The sequence below is a fragment of the Cyclopterus lumpus genome, chromosome 2 (assembly GCF_009769545.1).
Source record: "Cyclopterus lumpus isolate fCycLum1 chromosome 2, fCycLum1.pri, whole genome shotgun sequence".
In the NCBI taxonomy this organism is placed as follows: Eukaryota; Metazoa; Chordata; class Actinopteri; order Perciformes; family Cyclopteridae; genus Cyclopterus; species Cyclopterus lumpus.
Genome location: NC_046967.1, coordinates 3444144 through 3456489, shown reverse-complemented (window position 1 = coordinate 3456489; position 12346 = coordinate 3444144). Strand labels below are relative to the sequence as shown.

General features: G+C 43.2%; 1 protein-coding gene across 1 annotated transcript in view; it reads right to left on the bottom strand.

Moving 5' to 3' along the window:
• prkx (protein kinase X-linked) overlaps nt 1–11768 on the bottom strand; it is a 31671-nt gene extending 19903 nt beyond the window's left edge. Inside the window, exons 1-2 of the mRNA XM_034548049.1 lie at nt 11090–11768; nt 3589–3757 (exon numbers count right to left, since the gene is read on the bottom strand). Coding sequence (XP_034403940.1) covers nt 3589–3757; nt 11090–11237 — 317 coding nt within the window. The 5' untranslated portion in view covers nt 11238–11768. The remainder of the gene's footprint in view (nt 1–3588; nt 3758–11089) is intronic.
• Between the last annotated feature and the right edge of the window lie 578 nt (nt 11769–12346).

The window sequence follows — 12346 nt, the reverse complement described above, 5'->3', positions numbered from 1 at the left end:
AACAGCTTGAGTGCATGTTTACTTCCTGTCAGCTGATGTCAATTCCATAAGGTGCACTCGTAAATCAAATGCGACTATACTGAAATGAGAGCGTTGTTGGCCGAAGAAACAGAACGTTCAATTTCTATATGAATGAACAGAGAAGAACGCTTAACGTTCGTCTCGATATATAATATTATAATGATAATATAACGTATGATGAAATAGAACTTGTGAGGATGAAAATGATTATGAGACTGTGACAATATGCCTGTGAAATCAAGTGAGTTCCCGTTATTAGTTAGTGAACATGTAACCTAGTTAGCTAATAACTAATGTGGGACAGTTTGAGCCGGAGATGTTACGGATACACGGCAAACAGAAATAAACTTTAGAATTTAGAATGTTTGGTGGTCTCTATATTGTCGAGCAGGAGCTTTCATACTTTGAAAGGAATGTTGCTAAGAATAGTCAAATAAACAAATAATGCCACATGATAAATACTAGGCTACAAACAGAGGCGACCTTTAGTCTCTCTGTTTCTGGGAAGCTTCGTTCACTTGGAGCAACAGATTAGTGCCCGTCTGATAAATAAAGATACCAGTTCAGGCTGGTTTGAGGTCATTTGGAACCACCGTCCCCATTACAGAGTTTGTAAAACGGCTCCTCGCTTACCACATATCGCTGTTATTTATGTATTTGATCAGTGTTCCACATTTAAGGGTCGCTTATCTAAGACGCTCTGGATTTTTTTGAGTGTGGTATCAGTTTGGAATATTGTGTGTGTCAGTTTATAATAAATGAGGTGCACATTTCATCGTTCTCCTTTTATCTTGGGGCCGAGCAGCTGTTTAAGGTTTTCGTGAGCGTCCCGTAAAAAGGTGCTCACATTGTTCAACACTACGACAGCTAAGATGAGTCTCCACTCGCTCTAATAGCACCAGAACACTGAGAGTCTGCGAGATGGAAATAGGAACAGGCACATCGATTACTACAAACTGCAGCGATTCGAGCATTTCAGATCTACAAAACAACAGTGAGCCTTTATTAATGGATTACCATAACTCAGTCTCCACTGGAGCCTCACCCCAAAAAGAGCATCTCATAATGTGTCGAGGCCGAATATGAGCAGCAGTCTCGACTAATAACTGGGAGGAGGACGACCTGACATCGTATCATGTGTGTCGGACTGAGCGGCTCGGCAAACACAAACACGGTAATGACTTGATTATATTTAACTTAATCCGGCAGCACCAGACTATGTACTTAATAATTACAACGTTTGTTGTGACGAAATGTAATAAAAAAAGAGACGTACAAATTTTCTTAGACGCTCTTCAATTAACTGTATTGAAACTAGAGCAAAGTATAGATGGAGGAGAATTGATATTCATAGTGGGCTCCTTAATTCTCCACATTACAGTGTATCAGTGGGGAGATATAGTGTATTATGGAAATGCCTATCGGAATAGGGTTCGGATTGAATTCATTATGCATAAAATCTACTGAGGCGGTGGACAGAAAAGGTGAATATTTTATATGTGATTATAAAACACTGGTGTTTTAAAATCGTGTGCCTCATTTTAATCGAGCATCGTACGCGATTTGGAGTATTGCGATGGCCTCAACGTGGCAACGCCTGAGAGCCGCTGGAGCGAACAGTGTTTACTTTTATTAATGCTCCGGATGTTGTGTATTACTCTGTTGGGCTTAGAGCAGCCGTTCCCAACCGCTGGGGTCTCAGAGCGCCGTCTAGTGGGCCGTAGAGGAACTGCCACATTGTTGGATTCAAGTTAAAAAAAACTAGATTTTGGGAATTTACAAAGCAAGTTGTTTTTTTTAAATCTAAATGTCTTACACAAGAATAAACACACCCACATAAAGCATATTCTCAATGCCCGGTTCTGTTTGGATATCGGTAGGCCGACCACGACGCATCCTCAGCAGAGACCAACGTGTCTTCCACCGGATGCAGCAACACATACCGGGTGGTGATGTAGAGGACGCCCCCCGTGCCAGTAGACACTTGAAAGCGCGTGGTGAGAAAAGATGACGGATGGATCCATAAGGGCAGACAGTGATGGCTGAGGGTGAGCAGAATATTTATTGGTGTCGTTGCAGCCGACAGTGACATAACACATGTTTACAGCTTATCTTCTCCAAAGGTCCCGAAGGTTGAGAGCTCCAGGCTTAGAGGACAACATAGTGCCATTAAATTATATATCAATATTATCTCCATCATTCACGGTGTTAAATCTTTTCACCAACGTCATTCATTGCTTTTCAGAATTGGAACCCTTAAAATGCCAGTTTGTTTACATAATGCCACCGTTGCATTTATGACCAAAAAAAAAACACACACAATAATGTAATTATTCTCCGTAAACGTAATCCTTTTTACAGTGTGTGATACGATGAGGATTAGCAACAACGGTGACTGTGATGCATTGCATCAAACACTGCAACAGCAGCAAAGCCCTGAGTGGATCCAGCAACATCTGTACGTGCCTCAGATGATGAAAATGGCTCAATCTGGTGCAAAATAGCAAAAGTGACCAATTAGTCAAATGACAGCTCGGTTGTTTGAGTTGAACAAACGAGATTGAACATGTTCAGGAATTGAATTTGGACAGAGCAAGGCTAGCTGTTTTCCTCTGCGTCATTCAAACTGTGGGGCGCGCCCCTCTAGTGGGGCGCAGTGGTATTACAGGTGCAGGGGGAAATGCAGAAAGACCTTTATTGAGAACTTCACATATTACAAAAGTACACAGACATAAAACTAAGTGATTAATAAATACATGGCGAAACGCCTGTACCGTTAACAGTTTACGCGACGTGAGATCGGCTTTTCTGGTGTTGAGTCTCTCAAAACAAAATACAGGTCTAAGCGCAACATTGATTATGAATTGATAGTGTTTCAAGTCTGCAACCCTGTATGAAAAAGATGTGTAATGCAAAGCCGGCTCATTGCGGCCACTAATACTGATGAAAGTTAATGGCACTCGTTTGGTTTTGCACAGGTTCCACTGTATTGTTATTGTCTTGAAAAGATATCCAGAGCAAAACAGGTTCATTTAAGCCCTGAAAAGCAATTGTTTTTGTTTTGGTCTGATGGAGCAATCTGGTTTACTTGAAAGTGATTGCAATTTTCACAAAAAGTTATTTCAATAAAAATTCAGCATAGACCATGTTGTTGGGGCGGTGGGACATAAACAACCACTGCTATATGCTAAGCTAGGCTAGGCTAACCACGCCCTGGCTCCAACAGGTTCTTATGACCTTTTTCTTTAAATGAAATGACTGTCGCCTGGTATTGGCTGCATGTACCCCCCCCCCTCCCGTATCCAATAACTAAGCTAACTTGACTACGTTAAAGCTCCGATGGAGATCTGAGACATCGGTGTGCAGCAACAAGGAAGGTTTTTCATCACGTTTGCATGCTGTCCGTATGATCGACAGTTCACGGCTTTCAAGGCTGCTGCACACAACACTGAACTTTGACCTTTTTCATTAGAAAGGTTCAGACAGTGGGCCGTGAGCTCTTCCCCCCTCCCTCCACTCCCCCCGGTGTGTGTGTGTGTGTGAGTGTGTGTGTGTGAGCGCACTCACAGTCGGATGAGGAAGGGGTGGTTGACCTCGGACAGCACCTCCTTCTCATTGTGGACGTGCTGCTCCTGCTTCAGTCGGATCACGTCTGGGATCTTCATCTGCTTCAGGGCGTAGAAGGCCCTGCTCTTCTTGTCCTTCACCAGGAAGACTCGGCCGAAGGTTCCGGTGCCTGAGACGAGAGGGGTGGGGGGGGGGGGGGGGGGGGGGGGGGGGGGTTAACCACAGCACTGGGAAACAACCCGACCATGACAAACAACCGCTTAGCTAACGCCCTACATGTATTGATTATGCCGGAGTGTTGTGTTGTACTGAACAACCTGTCCTTCATCCTTAATGATAAAAGAACAGACATTCAGTGATGTCAAGCACAAACACAAGGATGCTTTCAACATTAGAAGGCAAGATTCTGACTCCATCAATTCAGTCATCTGGAAAAGTGATATAATACGTGACGCATGAGAAATACAGACGAGTAGAACAATTATTTTGAATCTCTGACCATCAGCAAACTCTCCCAGTGGAGGAGCAGAGGTACCGATTGGTTGGAAAGATTCATCCATTATCGAAATATTGGGTCAAATAACTTCCTGTCAGCAGAGAGAGCTCTGCATACATCACTCAGTGTTTTCGTGGTACTCAAGAGGCTTTTACAATATTTATTTTCTTAATGACACATCCATGTATAATTCCACTGGTAGGGCCAACTATTAGAGCTGAAAACATTGGTCTATTTAAAAAGATAAAAAAGCAACCACTTTAAATAACCCATTAATTGCTGTCGCAAAGTTAGCTTTACGATCCATCTGAGCTAAGATTTTATTTTTAACGGTAAGGTTTGGACACAAATAAAACACCTAATTTCCTCTGTGAACTAAATACTTCATTGAAAAGCACATTTAAACCGACATCCCATGGGCCACCTGTGACGTCGGTTTACATGTTTCATTTCTGAGCAAGGGTTTTGTTGTAGTTGGTTAATGCTCATTAAATGTGACTCTTATTGAGAAACTTGTTTTCAATATGAATCCACAAGTGGAACCTCTCCAGCTGCCAGTCATCTCAACGTTCTTTCACATATTTATTCTGATGTGCAGCGCGGCGACGTTCCCCCACACTGCCCCGCTGCTTCCCTTCCTCCCAGGACCCTCTCATCTGACCAGGCATCAGTCCCAAGTCGTAGTCACAATAACCAAATACACTTCAGTGGATTATTACATACCAGAAAATATAAGAAAATGTATTGTTATTAACTGTTATCTGATTGTTATGCTCAAAAGTAGACGTAAACTTCCAGTATCAGTCAGCCTCCGATGGAATTATGACAGGCTGTTATTATATATACAGTATATTATGATCCATGTCCACTGACTTCTACTAAACGGTCTGCCTTCAGGGCACCACATGAACGTTTACTCTGTCTGTCGTCACTAATTGTGTAGTTTGTTACATGTAAATATCTGTAATATTTGAATGTAGAATTCTAGTATTTATTTCTACTAAAATATCTTGTTGAGTTGCCGTACAAAAACATAATAATTTATCTTGACTGTGTGATGGGGCAGAGCAGGGAAGACCCAGGAGGCTGAGGGGAAGCCGGTCAGAGTGGGCGGTGACGGGTGGAGGGCCACGTGGCCCCCAGCTGTTTGCTGTTGCTTCACTCCAGCGGTGCTGATGACGGGATGTGATGTAACCACGAGTCCTAATGAAATGCTGTCTCGTTGGTCCGCTTTATGAACAATGAACCTTTGTCTCAGGTGTATTGGTGTTTCCATAGCGACAACAGCACCGCAGCGGCCAGACGAACGCCTCGTACCTCCGTAAATGTTAATGCCGTACAATATCTTGCTTTTGAACAAGTTCCCAGGGTGCATGGCAGCTTCAACTCACTCTTAGCTGACATTTCTACTTCCGTATCCTAGCAACCAGACGCAAACGAAGCGCGTCAGCTGTAGAAAAACGCTGCACCTCCTTTCTCTCCTCAGCATTTAATAATAAACAAGTATTTATTAAAGTATTACAACTGTCATCTTTGTCATTTGAAGAAGACGAGGATCTCGTACAGGTCTGGCCTCGCTCCAGAAACCACTTCAATCTAAAAGGTCAGCCCTAGATATTATTCATCAGAAGTAATCTCTAATATCTATTCAAACCACTAGACTTATTCAAGTTTTTTCAACGAAACTACAGTTTACAAGATTGCATTTGAACACATCACACTGACATTATAATTTACTTACTTAAATAACTAATTTTTACTGAATGGAGAATGGAACTCAGTGGAAACATGATGGTTAAACGGTGTCATTGTTCACATGACTCCCTGCTCATTGTATATTGTTAGAGTTTAGAGCATGTGTTTTCAATTTGCATTAAAGAATGTACGCCCTATGAATGTAATTAATGTAGCTAACAGAAGAAGAGTAATACGTTGTTGTTTTACTTATTCTATACCGTTCACCATGAGGACAAGAGGTCAACAGGTTTAATGTGCAGGCACAAAACTAGGTTTGTTTTGTGTCTCCCCACATACCTCACACACCCGCGCACCACACATGGCTCAGGGTCATCTCAGACTGATAAAGGACTAGACAAACTGTGTCCTCATTCTGTGTGGGATAACCACTTGATTCAATAAAAAGGACTGTCTGGAGAATGGCGAGCCAGAGTGTTTTGGAGACGTGCAGAGGCACAGCTCAACATTCTCCTTGCATTCTCCCTCACTGCCGAGACAAGCAACTATATATTTACTTCCATCCATCCATCCATTTTCAATACCGCTTATCCTCATTAGGGTCGCGGGGGCGCTGGAGCCTATCCCAGCTGACATAGGGCGAAGGCAGGGGACACCCTGGACAGGCCGCCAGTCCATCGAGGGCACATGTAGGGACATACAACCATTCACTCTCACATTCACACCTATGGGACATTTAGAGATCAATTAACCTGCAGCATGTCTTTGGACTGTGGGAGGAAGCCGGAGAGCCCGGAGAGAACCCACGCTGCCACGGGGAGAACATGCAAACTCCACACAGAAGGACCGCTCCGACAGGGAATGGAACCCGCGGCCCTCTTGCTGTGAGGCGACAGTGCTAGCCACTACACCACCGTGCAGCCCACAAGTATATATTTACTTAAAAAACATAACTCGTATGGCAAACCCGGGTAATCCCGACATCCCAATAGCACTCTGCTTGCTGTTTCATGAGAACTTTAAGGAGAGAGATTCAGACCCTACCTACTGTCACACCTGGCCAATCCCTGTGTGGAATGGGCTTTTTGTGTACACACAGGAAGCCCATTCCACACTAGGATTGGATTGTGTGTGTGTGTGTATGTGTGTGTGTGTGTGTTCAGACGCTCTGAGACAGCCTGACAATCCCTGCTTTTGAAGCATACTGCAGCCCTTAGTTTCTGGTCAAGTAAATGACACATAAAAATGACCTAAAAGTGGAGTTTCACAACAAGAGTCCTGAAGGAGGAGAAGCCATTGCTTTTGAAGAGGAGGTAGAAGAGCTGACCACGCTGTGTAACACCCACTTCCTCTCTGCGTGACAATGTTGGTGTAAGATTTCAAGTTGCCTCCCTGCACACGCTGTGGGAGTGTTTGAACTCACGGCGGGGAGAGAAGAACAAGATGGCGACTCGGTGCCGTTTGAAAGCATACGGCTGCTCCTTTGCCATTTCCCGGAGACGGGGACAAAGGCAGCTGACGATTAGACTCAACCAAGAAGCGGTGATTTCAGAGAGTAATGTGCTGTCACCGATATCTGGAAACTGGGTCATCCCTGACTCCTCTTCCACCTGCTCCGTTTCTGGGTCTCGGGAAAACAAATGAGAGCCGGATTAACAAACCCCTGGATATCATGTCGGGGATATAAGGGTTGCTGAAGAGTCCATTAGCTCGGACCAGACTGTTGCCTTGGAGGGATATTCTGTGGGTCATCAGGCTGCCTGCAGCATGCGACCGCAGCACATCTATCTGATGGCGCAAGAGTTGCCTCATGACTCCAATGACAATTAAACAACAGCAGGCAGATACAGAGCTTTAGCTGATTTGTTGTAGGCAGCAAATCCCTCTCATCAGACAAAATGGCTTGGCAAATTGGATTTTTGCACGCGGCTCATAAGCTCGGAGCTTTCTCCCAACAGCACGGGATGAACGCCGCTCGCTGCCGCACACCTCCCTGATGGGATGTAAGCTCGGGCTTTGTCGCTCGCGTGTGTAGCTTTTAATGTATACTGCCGAGCGAGACGTCTTCAATAAACAGGCGGCGTGACGTCATAAATCACGGGCCGCGTCAAATCAAACGATCACTATTAATGGAGGTGGCTGGAGGAATGCGCTGTCATCACTCTGTGGGGTTTTGCTATCGTTCATTCACCATCTGGCCTTTTGTGATCAGTCTGTAAAAGACTGGGGGAGATGTTTTCAGTATCTGGTTTTGGTTGTATTTAGTGTCTGTTGTTTTACTTTCAAAACTCAGCCGTGTGCACCGGACTGGCTGGCTTTGGACAAACATGAGCTCGAACAAACTACGTACACATTGATTGTTTCTCAAGCGGAGCACGGACTGAACTTTCTACCTCTGATCTGCTCAGAGCTGCTGACTCTGCTCGATATTCCTCCTCCCAGTTCAATGGTTGTTGGCCGCTCCATCGCTAAGCCATCTTAGGACCCCCGCTATCTCTTTTCTCTAGCTTGTTCATGCTCATCGAGAAGATATGGCTTGAGATGAGTTGTTATACTTCATGCAAACAAACAAACAAACAAACAAGGGGATTGTGTTCTTTTCTTCCCATTTGCCACAAAACACAACAACATTACAAGTACCTGATGTAAGTGTGGTCCTATCAACATGATGTCCCTCCATCCTCTCAAACATCCTGCTCATGGGATGAAATAACAAAAGCCATAACATCTTGATATTTCATTGAGTAAAAATGAACTGGTATATCCGGGGATATATTATGCTTATTATCAGGTTCATAAAACACAATGTTTTGCTCATACTGTCGGTCTATGTGTGCATATATATATATATATATACACACACACACACCGTCTACTGAAATACTCTGTGTTATTGCCTGTCTCTTTCAGCCCCACTCCAGAAAAAAAAACAGTCTGCTCCAATTGGCCTTCGAGAAAAATAAAACAAAGATGGTGCACCTTTGCAAAGGTAGTTCTTAAGCCGTGGGCGGTATATTCTAATGAGTCAGCATGTGATATAGTAAGAGCGACCAAATCTATTTTGTTCTGATCCAGGTAGCCGATAAAACACTGACAGGTTTGTCTTGTTTCAGTTAGTCGACAAGCAGGCATTCAAGATAACAAAATGACAAATGGAGTTCTTCATTATTGCCCTGCAGAATGAAGCCCCGTACCGGTGCTCTTGTTGCACGGTTTGTCTTGATTCTTATTGTTTCAATGAGGAGAGTAAAGGAAAGAGGCCTGAGGGAGTTCTTGTGTAATTCCATAATGAAGGTGTGACTCAAACTTCTCCCATTTGGACGAGTCAACCAGTAGTGACTAACTCCCTGGAGGGCAGGTTGTTGCCTGAACATGAACTAGCCTAAGCTTGGCATGTGAGCTTCTCTGAACACGAACTGGCCAGTGGACACACCTCAGACTGTTGGAACAGTCTCAATCGTCATCGCCTCTCAGGCTGATGACTGATCCGTCATGAACCGGCTCACTGCTGCCGGTTGTCGCCGGCTGGAGTCCCGCTGACGTGCCGACTTGAGAACTACACACTCCGCGTCATGGCGAAAACAGAACGTAAACACAACTGGGCTGGACTGGTTATTATGTGGTTTTGGATTCACCAAATGTTTAACTCCCAATTGTAAGGTTTAGACTCTGCATACTGTAAACTAGTACTCCCACGGCACGGAGACACATTGTCTTCATGAAAACCACGAGAACAACTTTTCAATTCTGGCTGCAAGACATATAATATAAAGTTAATTGTCTTTTCTTTTTTGGCAAGCGACCATGCTATAAGAAGGGTAATGCACTTTAAGGTGTCCATTATTAGGCATTAATAGACTTAATTAATAGTTAGTCATCCATTAATTAAGCAATAAGGTACGACGGGCAGTACTGTATCGTCAATAATGTACTGTACAAGGGTGTTGTTAGGCCCGGCGTGTAGCAAACCCTTGAACAGTAGTATAATACGGTTGCTTGCGACATAATAAAAAGTAAATAGTAAGCTGTATTTCAGCACAAAATAGTTGTATATCACATGTCAGTGCTGTTTGAACTTAATACACTTAAGTTACGAGTGACTTGGGACTCAATAGATTAACATTAGGCTGTTAAATTTCAATATACGATTGATATGATCAATATATGGAATGTTTACCAATTCTACATGGTTAAAAGTAGTGCATGGAAAAGACACTGGCTACCCTGAGGCACACGCTATACTTTAGCTGAGCAGCCCTTCCTTTTTGCCCAGCACTGCATGTGCAGTTTTCCACACAACTAACAATTAGTTGTACAGATTGTGGTGGACCAACCTCAGCCAGCTTTATACAACGTGATAAAGACTAAAGATAAAGTAAGTCAGCTGTGATTGGGTGATATAGATAAACAATTGATATCCTGATATGAGATCACACGATAAAATATATATCAAAAGGAGCCGTCACATTTATCTCAATATGAACAAATATGATGTTGACATGATGTTTAAACTTATACAGTATAACTTAGTTTAATATTCTGGACTCGATTTTCAGGCAGTGAGTTGGTTGGACCTCTCGTCAAATATCACTGGTTGTAGCTACTGGGATTCACACCGTGTAGTTATTATTAACACGATGATGGGAATAGATTCAGGTCAGTTAAGATATTCATAATGCATCATGTGTGCATCACTCATGTGTAAGGCTGGGGTTAATATAAAAACAAGCCACAAACGTTGATGACCTTAGACTTTGAGGAAACAGTCATGGGCATCTTAACTGTATTATGATGTGTTAAGGACAGTTCAATTAGGAAATAATTGGCAGGTTACTATCTATTGACAAGAATCATGCATTGATTGATTCATTGTCATTTTTTAAGGAAAAATAGAAAAACATCCATCTGCTCAACTGTAAATATGTGCAGGTTTTCTCATAGCTGGTTAGACAAAATGAGCATTTCCACATTTCAATTTGGGCTCTGGGAAATTGTCAAGTGGATTCTTAAATTTCTCTGGAACAATTGTTTATATATTTCAGAGGTCAAATAATTGTTCAATCAGTCAAGACAATGTTCAGCAGATGAGTATATGATGAGTGTGCTGCTCGACAGTTTTTAATACTCATTACTATCATACAGAGGTTTAATAACCAACACTACTGCATTATCGTGTTCAATGTTATGAATTTCCACCTGCATTGTTGTGCTTGTCCTGGTCCCACGTTTGGGGACTACTGTGTTTGACACCCCACGAGACAACAGTCCAGTACTGGGGAATCTGTGTGTGTGACGTGTCCTTGAACTCACCGACTGTGGCCATGGTCTCCAGGTCATCAAGGCAATATATCCGGTTGTTTGCTGCTGCTTCTCCAGCCGAACAGCTAGCGGTGCTTTTAATCTCTTTCAGGGAATTGGGCTCACTGAGGACCCCGACTTTCGCTTTGGAGGACGCCATGTTTTGGTATCGGGACGAGCTACTTGGGTTCAGAACTTTCCAGCGGGACGCATACAGAGTTCATATTATACATGTTGTTGAGTATCATCAGTTCATCTTCTTTGTCTGACGTTAGCTGTGGCTGGGCGGCTTGTTTTCGGACAGTGACGCCTCCCACATCGGAGAAGTGAGCAGAATCCCGAGAAAACGTTTATGTGAACACGGTCGGTTGGTTAACGGTCGGTAGGAAGTGGAGCCACAGACGTGAGTGAGACAAAGAAGCTGGTGACAGGTGCACTGCACTGGCATGTAGCGCTAGCGGCTAACACTCCATAGTGAGCTAAATGGGAGCTGCACCGCAACACTGGAGCTGTGGAAGGGAAGCGGCGCGAGGGAAGCTCCGGCCTTAAACTGTTTAGAAGCGAATTAACTCGATGAAACACGAAGCTTTTCAGACTCAAGTTTACTGCTTTCCTCCATTATTTACTTCACTAACACAACAGACCTCACCCAGTAGTTCTTATGTGTCCACATCAAACAGGAAGCGATACAGCAGCGGTGTCCAAATACTTTCCGGTCAGGATTTTCAAAGTAAAAGATACATGATCCAGCACGCGGACGTTTACTGGGTAAATCACAGACCATAAGAGACTATCAATGTTTTCCTTGAGGATAAATGTGTTCTTGAAGAAAATTAATCAATACAATTGTTCTGGCAAAGTAACTGAACCAGCTATTTTTTCTAATTATACGTGCGTTTTGTTTAAAACGTATTAACTTCCTGTAATTTCGACCTGCCTTTATGTAACTTGACACCGATGAGAGACAGCGGCTGCATGTTGACAAAATGCAGCCAATGAAAGCGACGCTGCCCCGGTACATTAACCAATAATGTGCGAGGAAGGGTGTGGTGATAAAGACAGGGTTGATGAACTCAGCCACCCACTGGCACCAAATAATAGATGAATAAAATCAAAATCAAAGAAAACCACAGTTGATTGATGTCTTAAAATTCACAGAGAACATTTTATTTAGAATATAATTGGTTTACAAGTTACTCCCAGAAGAAAACTCTAAATGTGATCAACAATCCTTTTAACACATTCGTGTTGATACATCTTCCAACACTG